The 25,857-nt window shown below is 40.8% G+C and overlaps 1 protein-coding gene across 1 annotated transcript; it reads left to right on the forward strand.

The window, feature by feature from the left end:
• The first annotated feature begins 21,579 nt into the window (after window positions 1–21,579).
• Window positions 21,580–23,751, forward strand: LOC147903341 (pentatricopeptide repeat-containing protein At1g06140, mitochondrial-like). Its single transcript, XM_087371391.1, has 2 exons — window positions 21,580–22,615; window positions 22,703–23,751. The coding sequence occupies exons 1-2, from the start codon at window positions 21,580–21,582 to the stop codon at window positions 23,749–23,751; spliced, it is 2,085 nt and encodes a 694-aa protein (XP_087227517.1).
• The last annotated feature ends 2,106 nt before the right edge of the window (window positions 23,752–25,857 follow it).

The raw sequence follows: 25,857 nt of genomic DNA on the forward strand, positions 1-25,857 counted from the left end.
CCTCTTCCACTACTTGTGGAGGTGGTAAGACATCCTGTGGCTGAATCGGAGCATGTGGAGGTATCTGAAAATTTTGATTTGTATCAGATATATTAGCAGGGGAACCCAAGGCAATGGGTAGTTATCCCTCAAAGACATCATCGAAAGAAGTAGGCAAATCAAATTCAGCTTGAGTGTGAGCTGAATTTTTTGAAAATATAACATCTCTACTGACAATAATCTTGCGTGTGACAGGATTGTAGAGACGGTCGCCTTGCTCTCTGCACTGTACCCAACAAAAATGCATTTGATTGCCTTATCAGACAACTTATGCCGAAACTCAACGGGCACATGAGCATATGCAAGGCATCCAAAAACTAAAAAATGATCCACAAAAGGCTTTCTCCCTTGCCAAACTTCATAGGGAGTCTTGGTCTTCAAAGCTTTTGTGGGAGCTCGATTCAAAACATAATTGGCACACATGAGACCTTCAAGCCAAAATTTGTGAGGCAATTTTTTGCTTTTTAGCATGCATCTATCCATCTCCATAAGAGTACGATTTTTCCTCTCAGCTTTGCCATTTTGTTGAGAAGTTAGCCTCACTGTAAGCTGATGTGCAATGCCCTTGTCTTTTAAAAATGCATCAAAATCTGCAGACAAATACTCCCCTCCTCTATATGTGCATAATGTCAGTGTCTTGAGTCCTGATTCTGAGTCCTGATTCATTTTCAACCATGGTTGCAAAGTGTTTGAAAACCATAAACACTTCTGATTTGCATTTCAACCCATAAACCCAAGTGTAGTTAGAGTAGTCATCTATAAAAGTGACAAAGTAAAGATGACCACCCAATGATGGAGTCCTCATGGGACCACAGACATCATTATGAATAAGCTGTAATGTTCGAATAGCTTTTACTGATCCATCCTTCTTGAAAGGAAATCTGTGCATTTTACCAAGAATGCACCCTTCACAAGCATGTGGAGGAGGTGTTTCAAGAGGAGGAAATGCATCAACCATAGCATGTTTTTGAAGCGTCATCAAGCTGCCATAATGCATGTGTCCATATCTGGCATGCCATAACTCCGCATTCTACATAGCAGCAGTAGGAGTGGAAACTGCAAGAGTATGTGCTGGTCTTTTCTCATACATGTCAAGCTGAAAAAGACCACGTAACAAAGTGCCAGACAATCTCAAGGCATAGTCATGCTCTCTGTCATGGAATGCACACTTGTCATCTTAAAAAATGACCTGAAATCCAGCTCTGTTAAGAGTGGACACTGAAAGTAGATTTTTTGTGATACCAGGCACACATAAGACATCAAAAATTTTGAATGTTGAGCCATCAATGGTGGATGTAAGTTCAACTTCTCCTGTACCACGAACTGAATAGGAGGAGTTGTTAGCACATGTGACCTTTTTACCAATGGGTGGTGGATGCATAGATGTGAAAAGACACTTCCTAGAAGTGATATGCTTTGAGGCACCGCTATCAAAATACCATGTATTTTGTGTCTCATTGACACTTAAAGCTGATGCATCCTTGGAAGAATCATAACTGCATGTCTGAAAAGCATAAGTGTCATCGTTACAAGTGGCTGTACTATTCGGAGCAGCCAATTAAGAGTCTAAATTGCAAGATAAGAAGGCATAGTCGTGCTCCAAAAAGTTGGCTGTAGCTTGCTCATTGTCAGATGCATGAGGAGCTGAATCTGAAACAACCATACTGGAGCTATTTTTCTTTTCTTTTGCAAGCCTTTTCTTGCATTCTCCAATGTAGTGACCTGGTTTTTTGCAGTAATGACATATTCCCTTCTTCTTGGGCTTACCTGCATCACCCTTAGCCTTTTGAGAAGGCTCTGTCCTGAACCACTAGAAGGCTGATTTGCTGATGTCTTTGCCTTTCCCTTTACTTTAGGCTTGAATTTTGAAAGCATGGCATCTTTACTTGCTCGTGAAGCCATGTTTTTCGTGGTCTGCTCTTCCTGCAACAGAAGTCCTATCAACTCGTGAAAATTGAGAGGATTTGCACCCCCCTCAATGACAAATTCAGCGAGGTATGAAAGCTGAGATAAGACTCAGGAAGAGAATTCAGAGTAGTGGTAATCATCTCTGAATCAGGAATAATCTCATCTATATTCAACAATTGCTCTCGTAAATCCTGTAGCTTTGTGAGGTTCACTAACATGGAGTCACCCTCTTCCATATGTGTATGAGACAATTCTCTTTTAAAAAAGACACCCTGGCATCATTTCGAGCTGCATACATCTCTCCAAAATATCCCATGCTGCCTTTGAGGTCTTACACAATCGGATATGCGGAACGATGAATCTTTTAACTAAAAGAGAAATACATGACAAAGCTAAAGCATCACATGAATCCCATCTCTTTTGCTCTAGAGTGGTAGGTATAACTGCACCAATAACTTGTGCGCTGCTGCAGCTGTACCCTATGCATGACCTCTGCCTCCTCCTTGCTGGGGAGGGGTATTAGGTGCCACATTTGCTGGCCGGCGGATCTCATCCCCATTTACATAGTCCCACAAATTATGGGAAATCAGAATATTGCGTACCATAAAACTCTAGAGGGAGTAGTTAGTACCATCCAGCTTATCCTCTTGTGAGAGACCACTGAACTGGAAATCATTCTGATTTTGATGGGCCATGTGTGAGAAAGAAAATATAGCAAATGCAAATCTGAATTCCCTTGCTAGGAATGGAGTGCACAATTCCCAAAAAATATAGCCAAATACTGGCTAAAAATGCAACTTAAATCTCTGTAATGTCTCTGTTAGAAATCTGCCAGAGCATCAAATCTCTCCCAAAACCTACCAAAAGTGCTTCAAAACACTTACAGAAAGGCAGTGTGAACTGAAACTTGCAAAATTGCTCTCCCAACACAAAAGCCCTAATTTGTGGCTTAAAATTGCAACCAGAAAGGGGCAAATGGTCTAAAAGCCCCAAATGTTGCACAAATTGCTGTGTCTGTTGCAAAAGCCCCAAATTTCTTCAAGGAAATTGCATCCAACGGAGGGCAAATCAACTGAAAGCCCCAAATTTGCAATTTGTTTGCCAAATGTGAGTGGAAGGGAGAGAGCAAAAGTGTGAGAGCAGGAGAGTAAGAGCTGAAAACAATAGTTGCAATAGAAGAATGTTACAACTGAAGAGAGTGATAGGTTTTGTCTAATTGACAAAACCTTATCCTTCACTAATCATAGTTAGTGAACTAACTACGGTTAGGGGGAAAAACCTCTAAGTGAGGGAAAAGTGACCCTAACCTACTTATTATATTACATTGGTCACTGCTACACAAGTGGTTATACATGGAGTCCTTTGCTCTTTCTTGCTTAATTTGTCATGGATTTCCTCTTGCTTCCTTCCTCTTCCTCCTTGTGGTAGAGGTTTTGGGTTACTTTCTGTGCTCCATAGTTGCAGGCCTTTACGGGATGCGACTTCCTATTTGTTAGGAGGACGAACTCTTGGAATCAAAGTTCACAAATGACATCTCACTCTATGTGGAGGGCACAACAGAGAGCCTATAGGGGGTCCAAGAAGTAATGGAGACATATTGTTTAGCACTAGGGGCCAAGATTAATTAGATTATATCAATCGGCTTCCTTACAGTGAATAAGGAGGTTTGGGAGATCCAAGATTGGGGGGTTGCACTTGGCTTTTTGGATGCTACAGGGGCATACAATGAGATACTTAGGCTATCAGGTGGGCATTGATATTTCAAAAGAGCAGTAGCTTGTCCCAATATTGGAGAGTCTGAGGCATATTCTTCTATACTAGATCTTGATCAAACTCTTTAATAGAAAAGAAGTCCAATCAGGTCCTCTTGGATACGTATGGCTTGGTAAATTGCCTCTTGTTGGTGCTTTCACTGAGGCTACATGGTCAGCTCATGTGCCTATGATTTCTTATGGGGAGGTTTAGATGGCACGAATAACACTAGAGCTAGGGTTGCTTGGTACACATTGATCTTGCCCCATGCATAGGGAGGAGTTAGCATTATTGATCCTAAAATATAGAGTAGAGCACTCTTGGATAACTTAGTGGTATTGTTCTCACATCAAACTTCAAGCACTACAAGCATACTTCAGTGAGGACTTCTCAGGAACACCCCCCATACAGGAGGACTCTTAGGAACACCCCCCATATAGGAGGACAGTGACAACGTTCCCATAGGTGGATTTTCATAGGGCTTCCCTCACAAGGAAGGGATCCCCCTCGATATGAAGCCTTCAAAGTGTTTGGCATTTGTTGTTCGGAGGACTCACTCGGGCAAATCCCACATGCATGGAGGAGTTTAAGAGGCAGCCACTCATTTTGGCATTCAGAGGTGTGAGACCAAAAGGGACTCATGTTGGGGCAGTGAATATACCTTTGTTGGGCACATTGGGACAATGGGCTAGGTAGGTCTTGGAGTTGCCTTCCCATAGTGGAGGCAGTTACAAGGTTAGTGGGATCTAGGTTAGTGTTTTGGCATGCTCGTATTAGGTGCTTAGATAGATTGGAGGAGGTGCCATTTTTGTCATACACAACTTGTATGGGATGACACTTTAGTTGGAGGTGGTAGCCCCCTTGAGAGAGCATCATTGGTTGGTGGAGTAGGTTCCTTAGAGATTATCTCCTATTTTTGGTCATGTATTTGGACCAACCATAGGCCTCAAAATATATTGTATTTTTTTGGATGGTGGCACATGGAGGTGGCTTGCCCATTGGCCTCTCATTGCAACAGATGCGGGTAGATGGCAGATGCTACTATTATGCACAGAGTTTTGGAGATGATCCCACATTGTCTTTGGGGATGCTTGGTAGTGTAGAGGATCTAGATGGGATCCCTTTGGATTGTGGCCAGTATATAGAAGATGAAGCGAGACTTCACTTAGGGGACGGTTGCTTGGTTGATCGAGGGAATTCATGCCTTCTCCATTGACCTAGACTCTCTAGCCTACAATTGTAGGGCCAATGAGTTTTTAGGATAGAGGTAAATGAGGTAATGCCTCCTTCCCACCTGGGTCCTTTACTTCCACTAGAGGACAATGTATGGGAGATGATGTCAAAATGTCAATGCCTATAACATCTGGGTTGCTAGCTATAGTTTTGTGATGGGAGGCAATTAGGTTCCCATAGCAACGGCCCTCATTGCCATCTGATAGGATATCATCTACACCCTATGCCCCATTTTAGAGCGCAGGACTTCAGGCTCTAGAGCAGCCACCAAAAGGCCAGAGTGTTTCTACAAGGCTTGGCCTGTATGTATCATTAACGTCATTACCATGAGAGGTATTCATTGGTTGTAGAAATTTGCATCCTAGTTGCTAGCCTTTGTTCCAAAGTTTTCCTAGGCAGTGAGCCATGTCCTCTAGAAATAGCTTGTTTTTTTTTTATAGCTAGCTATTTTTTCTCTTTCCACAATGATGAGTGCCTTCAAATTGCTAACTTGTATGGTTAGTTTTTCCAAGCACTAGTAAAAGTTATCTATGAAAAAAAAGAGAATGCTATTTAGTTTTTCGTTTGCATATTAATTGATGAGGCAAACGATAAGATGACCACAAGGAAATATTGTGCACATGCAAGGACACCCAAAAAGAGAGTTAATAGTTACTTTGCTTTCTCCTAAATTAATTGTCACTAAAACCTAACATTGTTATTTAAAATAAAGGGATAGCACATTTGCAATATTTACCAATTTTAATGTGGTGGTCTTGCCATGAGAGCCCTCAAAAGTGCAAACATAAATAGATAGTGCATTAGTAACATTTACTAGGGCATTTTTGATGTTGTGTTCTTGTGATGAGAGCCATCAAAATTACAAACATGAGGGTGAAAATCAATGCTACTAGAATAATAGCTTGCACATTTTCCAAAAGAAATATATTGGAATAGTACATACTAACTGATACAACCCCTCTTTCTCAATGGTGACATTGCAGAGTCATGTACATTATTTTGTAAAAGACAAATAAACTTTGCTATTTAGCCAAAAATGCATATTCATAAGTTAAATTCTAAAGAGTCTCTTTAATAGTGCTATTTGGAGGTCAATTTTAGATATAACAGAACATGACTATGAGAAACTTGATGTGTCAATGTGTACAACTTATTACTTGACCACATAATTCAAAAAAAGTATGTAGGTGGGACCGTGTCTAGAATTGTGACTTCACCAACCAACAAACCAATAAAATCTAATAATAAACTTCAATCACACTAGGAGCAGATCCAAAAAAGGTTCAACATTTATTATATGGCCTAAGGAAAGGTTCCAGAATGACATGGGTCATATTGTGCATGGTTTTGTGCATGACATGGAGCATGTGCTAGTGCATTTATTCAAAGATCAATGTATGGTATAGATCATGGCTTGGGCCATTGTGTGGTGCACAAAATATTGGGACATTATTATTCATGCCCTAGGGAACTACATAGTAGATGGCCAATGTCGTCCTATTTATATTTCTTGTGGAGCATCCTTAGCATTTTAAACTTTAACTTGGTCATCCTAGCCTTCACATCATCATTGTAAATGCTATGATGCATCCCTTGCTAGAGAAACTTATCATCATAATCATTATTATTAGTATCAAAACTATCAATGATCTCAACATAATCATCATCTTTAACATCCTAGGAATCTCTTTTGTGAACATCTTAAGTGCCTTTAGTATCAACTTCTTAAGTAGCTTGAGTGATGCAATGTGCATTCCCTACTATGTCATGATTTGTAACAAAGGTTCAAGCATTTCCTACAATATTATCATCTAGTTCATGCATGCATGTGCACACATGTAAGCACTAACATAGAGATGTGTGCATAGGCATGTGCACACACACACACACTTACTTTCCGCCATACTAATTATTTCTCTTCCCTCCTTTATAATCCTTCAAAAACCCGTTTAAGCTATCTTCCCTCCCCCAAAATTCCCTTATCTTCTCCCTCCTAATTTCTCCTCATTTCCCCCTATTTTTTCCTATTTTTTGCCCAATTCTCTCCTTATTTGTTCCTACTTTTTTCTAATTTTCCTCCTAAACTTTTTCCTAAGTTTTTATATATTTTGCCTAATCCCCCCCCCTTTTTCCTAGTTTTCTTTATTTTCCTAATTTCTCAAAATTTCCTAATTTTTTCCTCTTTTCCCTAATTATTTTCTAGTTTCTCCTTAATTATTCCTCTTATTCTCTATTTTGATATAAGTTTCTATTTTCCTCTTTAATTTTCTCCTAATTTCTTAAATCTTCCTCTTAATTTTTATCCTAGTTTCTAAGTTTCTTCTAATTTTTCTCTTAATTCTCTATTTTATTCTCATTATTCTCAATTCTTTTTCTTAATTTCTCTTAGGTTTTTCTTTTTTCTTTTCCCCTATTTACTCAATTTATTCTCTATTTTCTTTATTTCTCCCCCCCCTCTCTCTCACTCCCTCTCTCCCTATTTCTAAACTATTCCTATTTTTCCTATACTCTTTACCTCACTCCCCAATGCAATTTTATTTTTTCTATTTCTAAAAAAGCCCTGATTTTCACTATTTATCCTATTTTTTCTAAAATCTCCCTAATTTAGTCCTAATTTTGTTCTAAATTTCTTATTGTAGATTTAACTACCTTGCCTCTCCCTAACTACATGCTTTTCAAAACCTAACTACATGCTTTTCCCTACCTTGCCTCTCCTTAACTACATGCTTTTCAAAACCCTAAACCCCCAAACCAATCCCCAACCCTTCCAACTTCTAAAATACCTCCAAACTCTCCCATTTAAAAGACTAAAATAAATCTTTGTCTTTCTTGACCTTTGAACTGGATTCGGTGTACTATCTGATGTGTAGAAGACATTCTTTTGACTTTCTAATGGTTTCATCTCTTTGAACCATTCTTGATGCTTTATCATATGAGATGATGCATTGCGGTCGTTGTACCAAGGATCTTGATCTGCTTGGTTGTCTTGATAGCTGAAATCCTCTTTTGAATTGCAAACAATGTCAAGATACAATGTATCGGTCTTTTGCATTTTCTCATTTGCAACAAGGAACATATTCCTAGGTTCATTTGCATAATGACTGTGACTAGAATGTCCATCGCCACGATGATTTCCTCTTCTGCTGAAATTCCCTCGATTGCTGCTGGATTGACCGCCTTCAAGGTCTCACTGCTTCTTGTGGCAATCTCTTTCATAGTGTCCAAACTTATGGCAGTAGTTGCACTGAATGTTTGACACATTGGTGGATGCATTCCCTCATCCTTGGAATCTTCCTCGGTTGGAATGATTTTCTCTTTGCTGATTCTGATGTTGTTGAGGATGATGCTAATGATGATTTTGACTTTGATGATGATTTTGTTGCTGATGATGACCATTTTGCTAGAATGATCTACCTCTACCTCTAGTTCTATCTAAAGATGTGAATGCTTGATCATTGGAATGACCTTTATGTGCATGAATGGCTTGAGTCTTGAGTTCTTCACCAAGTAAAACTGACTGAAGTTCTTCTAGTGTTAGAATTTGCCATTAGATGGCAATACTCTAGACTAGTCTCTTGTATCCTTCTCCTAGTCCATTCAGGATGACTTGAACCATTTCTACCCGATTCATGGTCTCTTCTGCTAATGCAATTTGATTGTTGTAATCATTGATTCTGAGTACGGAAGCATGATCGGTTTTACAGCTATTGCGAAAACTTTGGTTTATCTGGTTTCTCAATGTGAGAATCCTAAAAATGTTCTTGGACTCGTAGAGAGCTGTGAACATGTCCCATGCTTCTTTCAATGTCTTGACTGTGTTGAGTTATCATAGCATGACATGTTACACATTCTGCTTGATCAGATGATATGCATAATTGTCTTTCTTGTCCCATTCTACCTGTGCTTGGGCAATGGCAGGATCTGCTACATGTGCGAAAACTATTGGTGTAGCTGGAGATCCTATTGTAGATTCCACCTGCTGGTGCTGTGATAATAGGTGGAGTAGAGCTATTGTTGGTTGGGTTGTCCAATGGTCTAGGTGTAGACCCATCAACATACTCTCATTTGTCTTGAAGTACAAGAATGGTCTCCATTCGGTGTTTCCATGTGCCGTAATTGGAGCTATCTAGCTTAGTAGATGCCTCTAGATTGAGGTTGCTAGTCGTTACACATGGTGTAAGAAATGTACTCAAAGTATCTATAAAATCACTATTTGAATCAACTGCAAAACACTGACTGTGGCAAGTGAAATTTGAACTTTCGGTGAAGATAGAATCACAATATATAATCCAATCTATTCCAAGGCCTGTGTGGGCAAATGATGCCACGAATAGCCAAGAGGCTTTACAAGGCTTGAAATGATGTGCACAATGCCAGAAAATAGCCAAATAGGCTTTACAATGATGGCATGTATGTGTGAAATCAAATCATGTGCTATGTGCCCACTGATCTATCGATCAATATCTCAGAACAGTCTGAAGTCTGCTCAGTGAATTGATGAATGTCAGGTTTCAGGTAATGTGATGATGTGAAACTGCATGTGAGCACTGGGACTGAGGAACTATTTAGGAATTTTGGCATGGCTTCGATTAAATGCTTTGGAGTTCTCTCCACTATGGATGATCTAATCGACTCTGAATGAGAACTAGACCAATTGTCGAGCGATGAAAGAGCAACAAATAATTCATTTTATTTATTCATTTTAGGTGCTGGGTTAGATACGTTGATGTAGAGGCTGATGTGTGTGAAGGAAGTGGATTTGTCAGTAGCGAGGCTCAAAAGTGTGTGATACTTGCGCCAAAATGTGTGCATGATGTAATGAGTGTGTAGAGCTTGAAAAATTGTGCGATTTTTCTTTTTGGAGCACCCTCAAATTCTCCCTGGATCGAGATACGACTTCATCTAGGTGGAGCGGCAAAAAAGGGTGAAATGCACAGTGATGATGTGGCAGCTATGTGTCACATGCAGGGGTGTGCCTGCCAAGACGTTTGCCAATGGAGTAGGGTGCTGATGTGTCATCTGTGTACACATAAAGTGCCTGTGGAGCACTGTGTGTGCTTGTAGAAGGTTAGTGTTGAGGTGGACAGTCCACCTGGCACTGATGACATGGTAGCTTTGACTTGGTCAATGATGATGTGGCACTGCTGATATTAGTATGATGATAGGGCAACTAATGACTGGACCTACCTTTGTGGCAAGTGATGATGTGGTAGTTGGACCAAGGTTGATGACATGGTAGGATAGGATGCCATGTGTCACAATGAGATGTGGTTGATGATGTGATAGGATTCCAAGGATGCTGACGTGGCTCCTTTTGAGGTTGAAGATGTGGCAGATAAGCCTCCCACATGTCAGCTCTTTGACCACACACCCTAGTGAATAGGGTGGAGAAATGCTTAATACGTGTCTCTATCTTGATCGGGGGTTAACTTGACTCACTCGGGGTTTTACTAACTAACCCTATCCTCAGAGAAACTTGACTGTGAGCTTTGGAGGCGATGGCATTGTGCAGAGCTTTGGAGATAGCTTGGCACTCGTTTGCAATTTGTGTTGGAGGTGGTGCCATTTGGAGGTCTGGAAGCTTTACTTCGAAGCTGATGGCGGTGGCTGGAGCGGCTCATGGTTGTCTTGTCGGTGCTCCTTGCCAGTCAAGTGCTCTCTGAAGCTAAGTACTTTGGAGCTAGATTCGAGTGCTCGCAAAGATGCAGTTGTTCATTAATGGCACAGGAGTCGTGGAGGAGCTACGTGTATCAGCTTATTGATGGTGTAGGAGTCATTAAGGAGCTTGAAGCCTTTGTAGTCGATGGAGGTGATGGCTTGGAGCTATCGTGAGTGTGTCGCTTAGTGAAGTTGGCCGGTGATTGATGACACATTTGTTGATTGAGTAGGTGCAGCAGATGGACTCAAAGCTTGAGCTAGGAGTCATTGTAGGAGGCGACTCGCTGGTCGAGTTGTTGCATGGAGCCTTTGATGGAGTTTTTTGTTGTTGTTGTCAATGTAGGAAGCTGTCGAAGGGTAGTTCATGAAGCAGAGGACATAGCTTCTATGTTGCAAAGGGTTCCCACCTTCTATAGAGGGTGCATGAGAATGTCTTTTTAATAGGATCTTTGTTTTTCAACAAATCCTCATGGAGAGCAATTGGAGAGGTCACCTTGTGAGAAGGGAGCCGTTTGCAGTGGATTGTAGTGCCTTTGAATAGCCAAGTTAAGGGCATCATTGATGGCTAGGCTAGGGGTCCTGACAAAGGATTCCATCTCGTGAAGGAGAGTCTGCTATGGAGATGTTGCTAGGAAGCCTTGCTGCCTTTGAAGATGGTTGGCGGCAAACTTGTAGATGGCCAAGTCTCATAGAGCAATGGGCCTTTTCTTGATTGACTAGGAGATGGCTGAACGTCTCCTCGATTGAACAATGGAGACTCCTCTTTCTCACATGGAATAAAATAACAAAGACCTCTCACTCCCTTTTTCTCAAGTGAAATTCTCTCATAAGGCATAGCAATGCAATGAACACTCACACAATACTTGGTAAACACTCACACAATACTCCCTCACTCTGAACGGAAATCCTCAAAGAAATGAGCGGAATTTTCTTTCAATGAATGGAATTTTTCTCTCACGGAAGAGAAAACTCGATCTCTCAATCTTTCAATCTCTCAATCACTCTCTCACACTCTCACAAAGTTAGCGTCTCAATGGAAGGCAGAACCATACTCTGATAACATGACAAAATATGAAGAGGGGAGAGGAGAAGAGTGGAGATGAGGAGAGAGAGGGAATAGCTAGAGAGCACACCACAAATGATTAATTGTACACAAGACTTAGTTGAAAATGTAGAATATATACAAACCCATTTAGGGTTAGGGTTAGGGCATCTAACCCTTTCCTTTATAGCACTCTATATGTGTTAGTGCTATGCACATGTAATCACATGATGTTGAGATGATCTCTCAATAAATTGGTGGTTTCAACGTGAATTGCTTTTTCGACCGTCTGAGTTGATGTGGCTCTTCTTGGGGTGTTTCTAGCAGTTCTTGCTCTTTTTCATCAACCTTTTCTGTAGATGACTGAGTAATCGGTGTGTCTATCACCTATGTATTTGAGGTTTTCCAGTTTGATTCCTCATCAAAGATTACATCTTTGAAGATAATGACCTTGCGGGGTTCATGGGATCATACAACTTGTATGCTTTTCTTTCTTCACTGTAGCCAACCATGATGCATTTTCGTAACTTTGCATCCAATTTCCTCTGATGATCATCATGTATGTGGGCATATACTATGCAACCAAATATGCGAAGATGCCAATGCATGGCTTGTGTCTAGTGAATGCTTCATAAGGTGTCATACCCTGAATCGGTTCGATCAAAAGCCGATCAAGCAAGTAGTTTGAAGTGGCTATTGCTTCTACCTAATACCGATTCGGAAGATGCTTCTCATTGAGCATTGCTCTAGAACTATCTGCTAAAGTACTATTCTTCCCTTCATCTCTTGCATTTTGGTGAGGAGTCTCTACACATGTGAATTGTCTTCGAATGCTGTGACTTCTGCAAAAGTTTATGAATGCTGAAGACATGTATTCACCTCCTTTATTTGATCTCATGACTTTGATCTTTCTGCCTGTCTTTCTACCATGGCTTTGAATTCTTGAAATTTAGAAAAGACTTCATATTTCTCTTTCAAAATTTAGACCCAACAATATCTGATGTAGTCTTCGATGAAAGTCAAGTAGTAAAGTGAACCATTGATGTTGCAGGTCTGGGCATAACCCCATACATTTGTGTGAATGAAATCAAGAATACCTCGTGCTCGAGATGTACTTCTACGAAAGCTGGTTCATGTTTGTTTACCGAAGTGGCATGCTTCACAAACTTTTCCAAGAAACTGAAGCTTAGGAATTCCAATTGCCATATTCTAATTTTTGAGCTCTATCAAGCTTTTGAAATTGAATGTCCATATCTATTGTGCCATTTTGCAAAAAGTGGCATCTGTTACAGTTGAGCTGACATGGCATGCAAATTTGGTACTGAAGCTAGCATTCTGAACAAGCGTCCTTCCTTGATTGCTTTTCCTACTAGCTGATATCCTCTGGATTTGTCCCTAATAGTGCATTCATCTCTGTCGAAGATGACTTAGTAGTTGTGTTTCGTCATTTGACCAACTAATAAGAGGTTCTTGTTGAGCTTCAGAACATAGAGTACATCCTTCACCAATCCTTTTGTACTTGTGAAATTGTTCATAGGGACAATGCCTTTCCCTTTAACTAGATTCGGTGTATTATCTACCGTGTAGATGACATTCTTTTGTCCTTCTAATGGTTTCATCTCTGTAAACCATTCTTGATGCTTTGTCATATGAGATGATGCACCGCTGTCGATGTATCAAGGATCTTGATATGCTTGGTCGACTTGACAACTCCATTCCCCTTTTGAATTACAATCTATGTCAAGATATACTGTTTCAATCTTTTGCATATCCTCGCTTGCAAGAAACATGTTCTCAGGTTCATTGGCATAATGATTGTGACTTGAATGTCCACCACGATGATTTCCTCTTCCTCGAAAATTCCCTCAATTGCTGCTAGATTGATCGTCTTGGTCGTACTGCTTCTTGTGGCAATCTCTTTCATGGTGTCCAACTTATGATAATAGTTCTGAATGTTTGACACCTTGATGGATGCATTCCCTCGTCCTTGGAATCTTGCTCGATTGGAATGATTTCCTCTTTGCTGATGTTGATGTTGCTGAGGATGATGCTGATGCTGATTTTGACTTTGATGCTAACTTTGTTGTTGATGATGACCACTTCCTTGGAATGATCTACCTCCTCTGCGTCTACTTCTATTTGAAGATGTGAATGCTTGATCATTGGAATTATCTAAAGATGTGAATGCTTGATCATTGGAATGACCTTTGTGTGCATGAATGGCTTGCATCCTGATTTCTTTACCAAGTAGATTCTCGTATCCCTCTCCTAGTCCATTCAAGATGACTTGAACCATTTCTATTGGATTCATGGTCTTTCCTGCTGTTGTGAGTTGATTGTTGTAATCCTTGATCCTGAGTATATAAGCATGACCGGTTTCACTGCTGTTGCAAAAAATATGGTTGATTTGGTTTCTCAGTGTGAAAATCCTAGAAGTGTTCTTGGACTCATAAAGAGTTGTGAACATATCCCATGCTTCTTTTGATATCTTGACTATGTTGAGCTGTCCTAGTATGACATCTTGCACATTCTACTTGATCAGATGATATGCATACTTGTCTTTCTTGTCTTCTACCTGTGCTCGAGTAATGGTAGGCTATGCTACAGGTGCAGTCATTGTTGGTGTAGTTGGAGATCCCAGTGTAGATCCTGCTACTGGTACTACAACAATAGGTGGAGTAGAGCTACTGCTGGCTAGATCGTCCAATGGTCTAGGTGTAGACCCATCGACATACTCCCATTTGTCCTAAAGTACAAGAATGGTCTCCATTTGATATTTCCATGTGTCGTAATTGGAGTTCTCTAGCTTAGCAGATGCCTCTAAATTGAGATTGCTAGTCGTAGACATGGTGCAAGAAATGTACTAAAAGTGTATGTAAAATCATTATTTGAATCAACCACATAACATTGAGTGTATCAAATAAAATCTTAATTGTCAGTGAAGATAGAACTATAATACATATAATCCAATCTATTACAAGGCTTGTGGCAAATGATGCTGGGAATAGCCAACAGGCTTTATAAGGCTTGAATAAAGTGCACAATGTCAAAAAATATCCAAATAGGCTTTACAATGATGGCATGTGTGTGTGAAATCAAATCATGTGCTATCTACCCCCACTGATCAATCAGTCAAACCTCTGAACACTCTAAAGTTTGCTCACTGAAATGTGGAACGTCAGGTTTTAGGTAATATGATGATGTGAAACCGCATGTGAGTGATGGGACTGACTTCGAGTAGAAACTATTTAGGAATTTTTCGTCACGGCTTCGATTGGCTGCTTTGGAGTTCTCTCTGCTATGGATGATTTAAAATGCTCTAAGCTAGATCTAGACCAACCGTCAAGCAATGTAAAAGCACCAAATAATTCCTTTCTTTGTTCATTTTAGGTGCTAGGTCAGATGCATCGATGTAGAGGCTGATGTGTGTGAAGGAAGTGGATTTGTCGTTGAGGGTAAAAAGTGTGTGATACTTGCATTGGAATGTGCACGTTATGTGACGACCATGTAGAGCACAAGAAATCAAGCGTTTTTTCTTTTTAGAGTGCCCTCAAATTCTTCTTAGATCAAGAGATACGGCTTGATCTAGGTGGAGGGGCAAAAGGGGTGCAAATATGCTCAATGATGATGTGGCACTCAGGGGGTCACATGCAGAAACAATGACTATGGAGAGGTGTGCCAACAAAGCACTGGTGAGGTGGCAAGAGGATTCACATGCAGTACACAGTGTGCCTAGAGAGGGGTAAGAGTGCCAGGCAAGGGGTGCTACCACGTGGTAGTGCTAATGTGGTAGTGTTGACTTTGACTGATGACCTAGCAAGTCAATGATGACTTGGCACTAATTAGTTGGTCAATGATGATGTGGTAGGTTGAATGGTCAATGCTAATTGGGCTGCTGATGTTGCTGCTGCTTAGGTGGCACATATTGGGGTAAGGTTTCCATGTGGTGCAAATTTAGCCCATTGGCTAAACCTAAGCCCCAAAGCAACTTCACCACGGTGAGATCCACCTATGATGTCCTTATATGCTTGGAAATTGTAGAGAACATGGCCACTAGGTTTCTCTTCTAGAAATGACTTTGTTTTTGTTCTCTAAAAGGCCAAGAAGAAGAACGAATCTCATCCCCACACTCTCTCTTGTAGTTCTTTTAAGATCCTAGTTCCCCATGATGACTCTAACACCTCTACATGGAAGAACCATTTGATTAAGAAAATGACGAGAGGTATGTGATTGAAGCCTTTTAATTGCCTAGACTAGTCCCAATGGGGGCTTGCATTTAGCATAAGGCCCTCATCTAGAAGAAATTCCCCCATCCACCTCTCAAAATGTGTCCTTCGATCTCGGGGAGGTCAATTTGTAAAAAAACATTAACATGTGCGAGCAAGCACACATTTCAAATACTTATAAATATACAAATGTACATTTTTAAATAAATTTATTAATTTTCCCCCTTTTGTATGTAAACATGTTGTAATTCTTAAAAACTCCCCTATATACCATAACTATAGTTTATCATTTTAAATACCATAACTATAGCTAACATCATAACAAATGTACATGTTTTAGTAAATTGATTGTTTTCCCCTCTTCTTTATGTATACATGCTATAATTCTGAAATCAAATGTCCCCTTAGTACATGTAAATACCATAACTATATATAAATAAATATTTGTAAAAACCCCTCCTATCCATAAACGGTCTGTATATCCCCAAATAAAAATTCCCCCTTCCATTAATGAGCCTACTATGCCACACATATAAAGTGACCACCCTAGGTCTTTGATTTAGAAATGGAAATGTGAACCTTGGCCCTACTAATTATCAATGGAGAAGAATAGATGTTCTTCCATGACTTTGAGACCCTTTTTGGTCTGAGGGATGATGAGACTCGTCATGTTTCAATTTTGATACCAATGTCAAAAACCTTAGACTTTTGGGACTACAAGAGAAAGAAGCGCCCTCAACTTATAGATTATTGCTAGATGTACCTTTAATGAAGAAGAGCCCTTGATCTATAGCTTATCGCTAGATATATCATGTAACGAAGAAGGGTGAGTTTCGTTGATAGATCGTTATCGATAAAAAATGCTAGGAAGGGTTGGATTGTGTGGTTGCTCTAAAACACATGATGAGATTAAATCCAGAGAGGATTATCTACATCAAAGGAGATAAAGGTACAAAAAAAGATGTGGTGGTGGTAAGCAATTGCACATCCCTTCCTTTAGTATTTAGTTTGTGTTTCAAGTAGTCTTGCAATTTAATGTTTGAATTCTTATAGGATCCCTTTGAGATCGATGAATTCTCACTAGTACACAAGAGGAAATTTTCATTGTTTATTTACAATGATTTTAGATACTAATATTTTATGATTTAAAAAATATGTTTCACTGGAAAAACTAGGGAAGCATGGGTAACCAAGTTTTCATCAATATAAATATTAGTATTTCCATCAATATTTTTGTCAATATTTTTCATGGTATTTTTATCAGTATAGACATTGGTATTTCTATTGGTGACATGGCATATGCCAACAAAAATACCGACATCTATATGACAGTAGTAACATGATGATAATGATTGATAGAATCCCAAACCCTAAACCCTAATTCCTAACTCTTTCCTAAGCTTCAAAATCTAAACTTACCTCAGTAAATAATAGTCATTGGTGTTCCAAATCATACTCTCACATAAGGTTTGATAATGATTGATAAAATCCTATGGCCTAAACTCCAAAGTCTAAACTTATCTCAATAAAGGTGAGACATTGATGTTCCAAACCATAATCTCACACAATCTTTACATGATGATAATAATTGATAAGGCCCTAAATCATCAATCCTATACCCTAAATTTTGTAGGCCCTAAACCCTAAACCCTAAAGTTTGAACAAACAATCCTCTCAAGAAGCCACTTTGAGCTCCTATGCACTTGTCTTTGTTTAATGATGATGAACTTTGTGTATCCATCTACACACAATCCACCACAATGCCAAAAATATTGCAACATGTGAAATAACATCTCAAAGCACCAAAATAGAACAATTGCTCTATTTCAGCACTCTGAAATTGCATTTGAACATATGTCATATTCTAAGGGAGTGTCTCAATACCTCTACTAGGATGGATTGGCCTTGTAAGTAATATTTGTAATGATTTGCTGAATACCTCTAGTAGGATAGCTTGGGACTGCTGCAAGTACTTTTTGCAAAGAAGAGGCCATGGAATTTACATCCCTTTAGATATCCTAAGGATCATTCCTTCATTGAGATATGATTGTTGAATGTTTGATGATCCTCCTGATTCAATTCTTCCTCTATATCTTTATGTTAGATCTTTTCTTTTTCTTTTTTGATCCTTTGTATTTTTTATATTCATATAAGCACGTAGGAGAAATTAACTAGATCCAAGCAGGTAGTTGTATTGACAAAGAATATGTTTTATTATATAGCACTTTGCATTTGGCTTATAGTACTTTGCATTTAGCACATAACCAGACATTTGTGTGGGTGCAGGTTTTTCAAATTGCTTCCCTTTTAGAAATTGGAAAACTCTCCACTCTTCTCCAAAGGTGCGACGACAGACTATCTGCATGTCGTTTGCAAGCTTCATTGTCAGAGGAGCGAGTAGTTATATTATAGGACAGTCAATGCAAAGGTACACAATGAGGTTGCTTCCAAGGCAAAGATCGATGGCACAGAGCTTCTCATGGAGACAAATTTCCACAACCATGACGAGCAAGAGCAAGAACATCAGCAATTGAGATTTGTTTCACTCCTAGTTGTTAAAGTGGGCAAGAAAGCAATAGATTCAGAGTTGAAAGTAACTGTCGAGAGGAAGTTCAAAGTAGAAGGAGTTGCTGGAAGTTAGTTTTCTTGGTAAGTTGCCCGTGGCTTATGAGGAAGGTCATAGATAAGTCGGTAGATAAGCATTGTCAATGAAGCGATTCACAACCTGTTGCAACAAAGCCTTGTGCATTCTTTCTTCAGTTAGGCTCAGGTAAGGTGTAGTTGAAAGTTGGTTCTTATCAACATTCTTTGTCAGAATCCCAAATTGAGACTAGTTTTATGTCCGTTCAATCCAAAAGTTTGTTCTAAGTAGATAGGCTTCCTCTCTGACTGGCCGTTCTTGTGAACCCAAGCCGCACGTTTGGGGAAACTTCTTCCTAAGCTATACAACCAAAAGCTTCTTGATGAGGGCGATTTGCTACATCAACTTGGGGTCATAGAATCGAATGAGGTAATGTTCTTAGCTTCCCTTTAAATCAAGAACAAATAACATCCCCTTGTTCTTAGCTTCCCTTTTAAATCAAGAACAAATAACATCCCCTTCTCTAGCTTGTTTGGCACAAGGTAGGATTAAGGAGCTATTGATATTGTTGAATATTTTTGCAATACTAGGTTGCCTTTTAATTTGTCCATAGTATGACTAAATGGTGTTGTGCATTTTAGCTATACTTTGTGAGGCATATGTCAATGGGACTGGTGGATATCAATGGCACCAATGCAGATCCAATCTATGTTCTAATCTCAAATTGCTATGTGCTATATGCAAATCACTATGTGCTAGATACAAATGGATATGAACCCAAGGAAGGGCACGTTCCTTGGTCTTATAATTTTTGGAGAGGAAGTGTGCCAACTCTCCCCCCAGACAAATGTGTGGTTATGTGCTAAATGTAAAGTACTTCCCAGTGAACAACTTCTATGGTTCATGCCGTCGATGAGAGCAAGGAAGCATTACCTCAGTCATAGTATTGTGTTCGTGAGGTCCCCAGCATCATCGTCACATCGGTAGACACACATATGCAAATCGAAAATCAATAAATTGCTCTTCTCAATGCTAGTGCACTTCGTCGACGCCGTGTAATTAGAGTTACAAGAATCTAAGATTCATGTCACTGTTCTCTGCTGACAAAGTTTCAATGAAGCATGATCTTGGAGCACTGATAACACCGAAATAGAAGTCAATACCTAGCTAGCAATAATTTTCCTACCAGCAAAGGATATCTTGGCACTCTCCCACACACTAGATTTTTGCTGCACTATGCTTTAGCACCACTCAAACAGTTTACTGAAAACCCTACATGACATCCCAAATATCTAATGATTTCTCATGCTCAGAACCATCTGAAGGAAAATGTTGTAGACCGTTTTGGTAATTCTCCCCAACTCCTGATGTTCTCCTCCCTACCACAAGTAAACTGGTATTATCATCATCAAAAAATTGAGTGCATAGAGAAGATCCATCTGGCAAAGGCAATCCCCGATAATCTAGCAAAGGCATTAGAAAACAGTACATTAGTCATAGCACAAAACCCCTACAGAAATCCCAACTTCTCCATGGCAACAATAAAAAAATTCTAGCTCACTCTATTATAAGCTTTTTCCAAATCCAAATTCAAGAGTGCAAACTTCTCATTGTGTAACACAACATAATCAATTGCAAGTAGAACATTAAGGGTTGCATCATGACTATTCCTTCCAAACAAAAATCCATATTGCCTGGCATGAATAATTCTACTGAGGATGAACTTAACTTTGTTTGCCATTGCTTTAGCTATCACTTTATCAACACGATTCAGCATAGTGAGTGGCCTCCAGTGACCTGGCAAAGATCTCTTCAGTCCCCTGGGTATTAATTTCATCTACGAGGGATGTACCCTCTTAAGAAACACAAATTTACCAAGGTGGTCATATCCCTGCCACATACTTGCCGAAAATGCTAATAAAAATCCATGGGAATCCCATGAGGATCGAGAGACTTTCCCTTGGCCATAGAAAATCTATGGGAAAACCCATGAGGACCAAGACACATTCGAGTCTTCTTTTCTCCATAACTAATAGTCCCCCAATTACTTGGATTTTTTTCTTGCATGCCAAAGGCAATTGCCTACGCGTTTGTTTTGCCTTTCTATATCTATGGGGATTGTGCAAGGGCTTTAAATTAATGATATCATGGAAGAATAAAGTGAGAGGGGATTTAAAGGTTGTCCTAATCTAAGGGTGAGGTTGCCCTTAAATGAATGCTGTCATGGAATGAGGGGATTCAAAGGTTTTCCTAATCTAAGGAGGTTGTCCCATGGCCTTTGGCAAGTGAAAATTTCACCTTGTTTTATTCAAGAAATGGCTGCGTGCCCCATGGGTATAAATGTCATGTTAGAGGTTCACCATCTTATGATAAACTTATGACCCAGGTTTTGCTGAACTGTGGAGATGATTAACAGAATGCATGGAAGCTTTGGAAAGGAGGAAGCCTAAGAAAATGGGCTATTGTGGCTCATTATAAGACTTAATTCCATTTGGCAGCAGGGTTGAGGAAAGAAATGGTGGAAAATTAGGGTATTGGATATATGGAAGGATACTGCATAACTGGCTTCCTTTACGGAACAGGATTGGAAAGTTTTCCTGCGTTGATTTTACGCTGCCTTTTTGCAAAATGGCTCAAGAAGAGGTTGCTCACCTGTTCTGGTCCTGGCCCTATGATAGGTGTATGGAGCAAGTCAGAGATTGGTATCCGGCACTTTGGATTAATGCGTAACTTTTTCTTCAAGCTTAGATGGAAAATGGTTTTTTTGAAAGGTTGGATTGATATCCTGCTTACCCACTTTGGCCTATGGTCTTCTATCCATCTGGCTGACCAGGAATAGGATGGTTTTTGATCGTGGTGACAAGCCGAATCCTTTTGATGCTGTCATGTTATAAGAGTCTCTCAATGATGCAGCCTCGCAGCTTAAAGGTAAGTACCACATGCTTCACAATACGATTCTTCAAGATATTCATGCTAAACTAATCTAAGATAGGAATGCTAGCGTCAGCCTAGGGGGGCCCAATCCAGTTGGCCATTTTTATTGTATTTTTTTAGAGCGGATCTGCAAGTAATTGAAGTCCCGTAAACCCACATCAGCTCTTCGGAATTGTTCTTCTCTGTTGTTTCTATCAAAATCGGTCATGCTTCACTTTCCGATTTTGCCCAAGTTCTTGGATAGAGGACAAGTACACAGTTTAGAAGGTTTCCGGCCTGGGCTACTAGAGTTAAAAATAGATCTTGGTAAGTACAAGGGTAGAGTCCTGGGATCATTGTGTGGCCCTTGTTCAAGGTCTATGCGCACCGAGCTATATGGTGCGTTGACTTTGTATGGCTTCAAGCTTGCAGAAGAGGAGCTAGGAATGAGGAGGGCCTTTCCCACACCTGGGCACCATAAGAGTGGGCTTGCGAGGAATGAAGGCTTCTGTCCTCCTGAAAGCCTGGATGATGAGAGCCCTCGGATGAGGGATATGAAATCAGACTTTGGCAAGCATAAGGGCAAGCTCCTTGGAGTGTTCCCTGTCCCCTTTTTGAGGTGGACGGCCACCAAGCCGCCTGGTGGGGCGAAGTGTGAGTGGGCCAAGGTTGCAAAGGAGGTGCCTAAGGAGCTACAAACCAGAAATCCCTGTCATACACATATATTAGATGGGCACCATCAGATTGGCCTTGCAAGGAATGATGACTGCTATCCTGAAAGCTGGAATGAGGAGATCCTTGGTCAGCTTGGTCCAGAAACAGATGCTGCTACCTATGCCTGTCTTTTGAAGCACTACACTAGTGTTAAGGCCTTGTCTGAGGGTGAGCGTGTGCATGAGCACATGAACAGGCATGGATATGCGGATAACAGATTTCTGAGTAACCTTCTTGTTGAAATGTATGGAAAATGTGGAAGCTTGGAGTATGCACGAGCTGTGTTCAACAGAATAGTCTACCCGAATCTGTACTCCTGGAGTATTATGATCGCTGCGTATGCCCAGAATGGGTGTGGCAAAGAAGCTTTACAACTGTTTGAAGAAATGCAAATACAAGTCGAGCCAAACAAGATAACTTTCACTTGCGTATTAGATGCGTGTGCTAGTGTAGCAGCCTTAGAGAAAGGTCGAGAAATCCATGCTTTTATTGTTGGCAACACATGGGAGTCAGATGTGGTGGTGGGGACAGCCCTTGTCAATATGTATGGTAAGTGCAGCAGCGTGGATGATTCAAGGGCCGTGTTTGCAGAGATGCCACTGCGGAATGCAGTCTCGTGGAATGCCATGATTGCAGTGTGTGCCCAAAATGGGCATGGTAAGGAGGCCCTACAACTGTTTGATGCAATGCAGGCCAAAGGCATTAACCCAAACAAGGTCACGTTCCTCTGCGTTTTGAATGCATGTGCTACAGTGGAAGTCTTAGAAGTGGGTCGAGAGATCCATGCTATTATTGTTAGCAACAGATGGGAGTCGGATGCAGTTGTGGGAACATCCCTCGTCAATATGTATAGGAAGTGTGGGAGCCTAGACGATTCAAGGGTTGTGTTTGCAAAGATTGCACTACGGGATGCGATCTCGTGGAATGCCATGATCACAGCTTGTGTCCAGGAAGGGCACAGCGAGGAGGCTTTACAACTATTTGGTCAAATGCAGGCTGAAAGCATTGACCATAGCAAGGTCACTTTCATTTGCATTTTGGATTTGTGCTCCAGCGAAACAGCCTTGGAAGAAGGCCGGCACCTACATGCTAGTATTGTTGGCTGTAAATGGGAGTCTGATGTTGTTGTGGGGACAGCCCTCGTCAATATGTATGGTAAATGTGGGAGTCTAGATGATTCAAGGGCTGTATTTGCAGAGATGCCTGTGCGGAATGTGGTCTCATGGAATACCATAATTTCAGCATCTGCTCAGAATGGGTTCAGCAAGGAAGCCCTACAACTGTTCGGTCAAATGCAGGCTGAAGGTGTGAAGCCAGACGAGGTAACCTTTGTCTGTGTTCTCAGTGCATGCAGTCATACAGGTCTGGTTGCTGATGCAACACAATATTTTCTCTCTATGAACAGGGACCATGGCATAAACCCCTCAGCAGAGCATTATGGGTGCATGATTGATCTTCTTGGCCGACGAGGACTACTGAAAGACGCAGAGGACTTGATCATGAGCATGCCATTTAAAGATGCTAGGTCATCATGGTTGAGCTTGCTTTCATCATGCAGGATTCATGGTGATGTGGAGCGGGGTGTGCGTGTTGCAAACAGTGCTTTTGCATCAGCTCCAAGGATTGCTTCACCATTTGTATTGCTAGCAAACATCTGTGCTAAATTGGATGACGTAGAGGTGTGAAAAGCAATGATTGATAACTGGTGCAAGGAGATTGGTAGGTCAGAGCAAGGTGAATAATTCATTCATAAATTTGTGGATGGTGACACATGACACCATGTTGGAGAGGTGGAGTAGGTTCAAGGAGGCGGCAAAATATGTGCGTGACAAATCCAATGCTTCATCTTGTGTATGTAGAAGAGAAAGATGAGATGCTTTGCTCCAGTGAGAAGCTGGCCATTGCTGTTGGGCTAATTTCCGCCCCTTCATAAACACTTATTGAAGAACATGTGAATGTGCTGTCTACCTCCAAGTTCAACCTAAGGTAAGTGGGTCAACAAAAATTTCGTGAGGAATGCCAATTGTTTCCATCAAATTCAGCAGGGAGTATATTCATGTGGTAATCATTGTTAAGATCATTATTCTTATTAAAGTCTTGATAAAGTTCAAGCGTCCAAGTTGGTTCTCCCTTTCATTTGAACAACTCTGAAGTACTTTTTGCTATACATCATGCTACATCATTTGTAGGGCCTGTTGGAAAGGTCACCTCCCATTCTGTAAGCCCCCATATGAGGAGAGCGTGGGGGAGGGAGACCTAGGGCATGTGCCCAAGAGAAAAGGTGAGAAGGGGCTGCCACATGGGCAGCACCTCACAAGGACAGGACAGCCAAAGGGGCTGCCACATGGGCAGCAAACAGGCTGCCATGTGGGCAGCACACAGCAAAGGGCAGAGGTTGCCATATGGGCAGCACACAGGCTGCCATATGGACAGCTGTCAGGGCTGGCCGATGGCGCTGATGGATGGCGACACATGGCGGGGTGCTGCAGCAGCAAAGGCGCACACGTGGAAGCAGGGACAGGTCCTGTAAGAGTGCTGTACAGAGGCGCCTGCAAAGGAGGCAGAGGTGGAGGCTATGGTGGGCCAGCCACCTGGCCATAGATGTGCCCAAGGGGGGGGCCCAATGGGGGCTGCCCTTGGGGCCTGGCAGCAGCCCTTACATAGGGCTTGGAAGGCAGCCAACCAGTCGGTTGGTTAGGGCTGCAACCAACCAGCCAGTCGGCCCATTTAGGGCTGGCTGGTCTGTCGATTTGACAGGGGGCTCAGCCCCTATAAAAGGAGAGGCCTTAGGCCTCATTTCATCATCCAGCCTTGCAGCTTTTGAGGAGCAGAAAGGAGCAGCATATACACCATGGTTTCTTTAGGAATTGTAAGAACTATCAATGGCATTGCAATTCTGAAGTATAAAAATACATAAAAGAAGTCGAGAAAATATTCAACAATCTAAGCTAGACAATTCAAAAGGCAAATGGGAAAAGGGTATTGAGTGAGCTTTTCAATCGAGTGCAAAATGATTTTGAGAAAAACGAGTCCCAAATACGTATCAAAAGACGTTTTCTTAAAAACATAACTCTAGTATAAAACTATGCATATTTCATAAAGGTCAAAAACTCAGCAAGCATGGCTCTGCACAATTTGAATGTGTAGAGTTCCAACTGCAGCTCCAAAACAAATGCCTGAGACTATTGCATGAATGTCTTATTATGCCAATTCTTTATAGACATTGGCTTTGGGTTTTGCCTTGCGTGATTTGTTTGGTTTCATATTTAAATATTGCCTTAAATATTATGTATGCTTACCTTTTACTTGGAATGATGTCAACAAGCTTTTAAGAAAGCAGGAGCTATCAGCACTATGTTCATTGGAATGTAGGATGGTGTAGAGGGTAGTCATAGACCTAGAACAAGAAGATATATGGAGGGAAAAGAGGAATGAGAGCAGCACACAATCAACTTCTAAGCATGGGTGGTAGAATATCAAGTGTTAAGAAGATCTAATAGAGCACCCGTTAAATTTGGATTGAGGGGAATGGAAAGCTATCACACTACAACCATGTTTCCATGTAGCTCCATTACATGAGTTTTATAAAGTATATCCATGTAGAGTTCTCCTCTTAGAGGGACAATTGAAAAAGGGATTTAAAAAAGTGATTGTGACATGGAAAATCATATTAGAGGTTGTGGAGGGAGCATCTGATTGCTAGAGCAATAAAGAGGCAATAAATGATACTACTATGATAGGAGAACATGGAGCACTAAGGGGATACAACAATTTTAAGGATGTGGAGTTCT

The sequence above is a fragment of the Dipteris shenzhenensis genome, chromosome 3, assembly GCF_047967505.1.
Source record: "Dipteris shenzhenensis isolate YYH24624 ecotype China chromosome 3, Dip_SZ_1.0, whole genome shotgun sequence".
NCBI lineage: Eukaryota > Viridiplantae > Streptophyta > Polypodiopsida > Gleicheniales > Dipteridaceae > Dipteris > Dipteris shenzhenensis.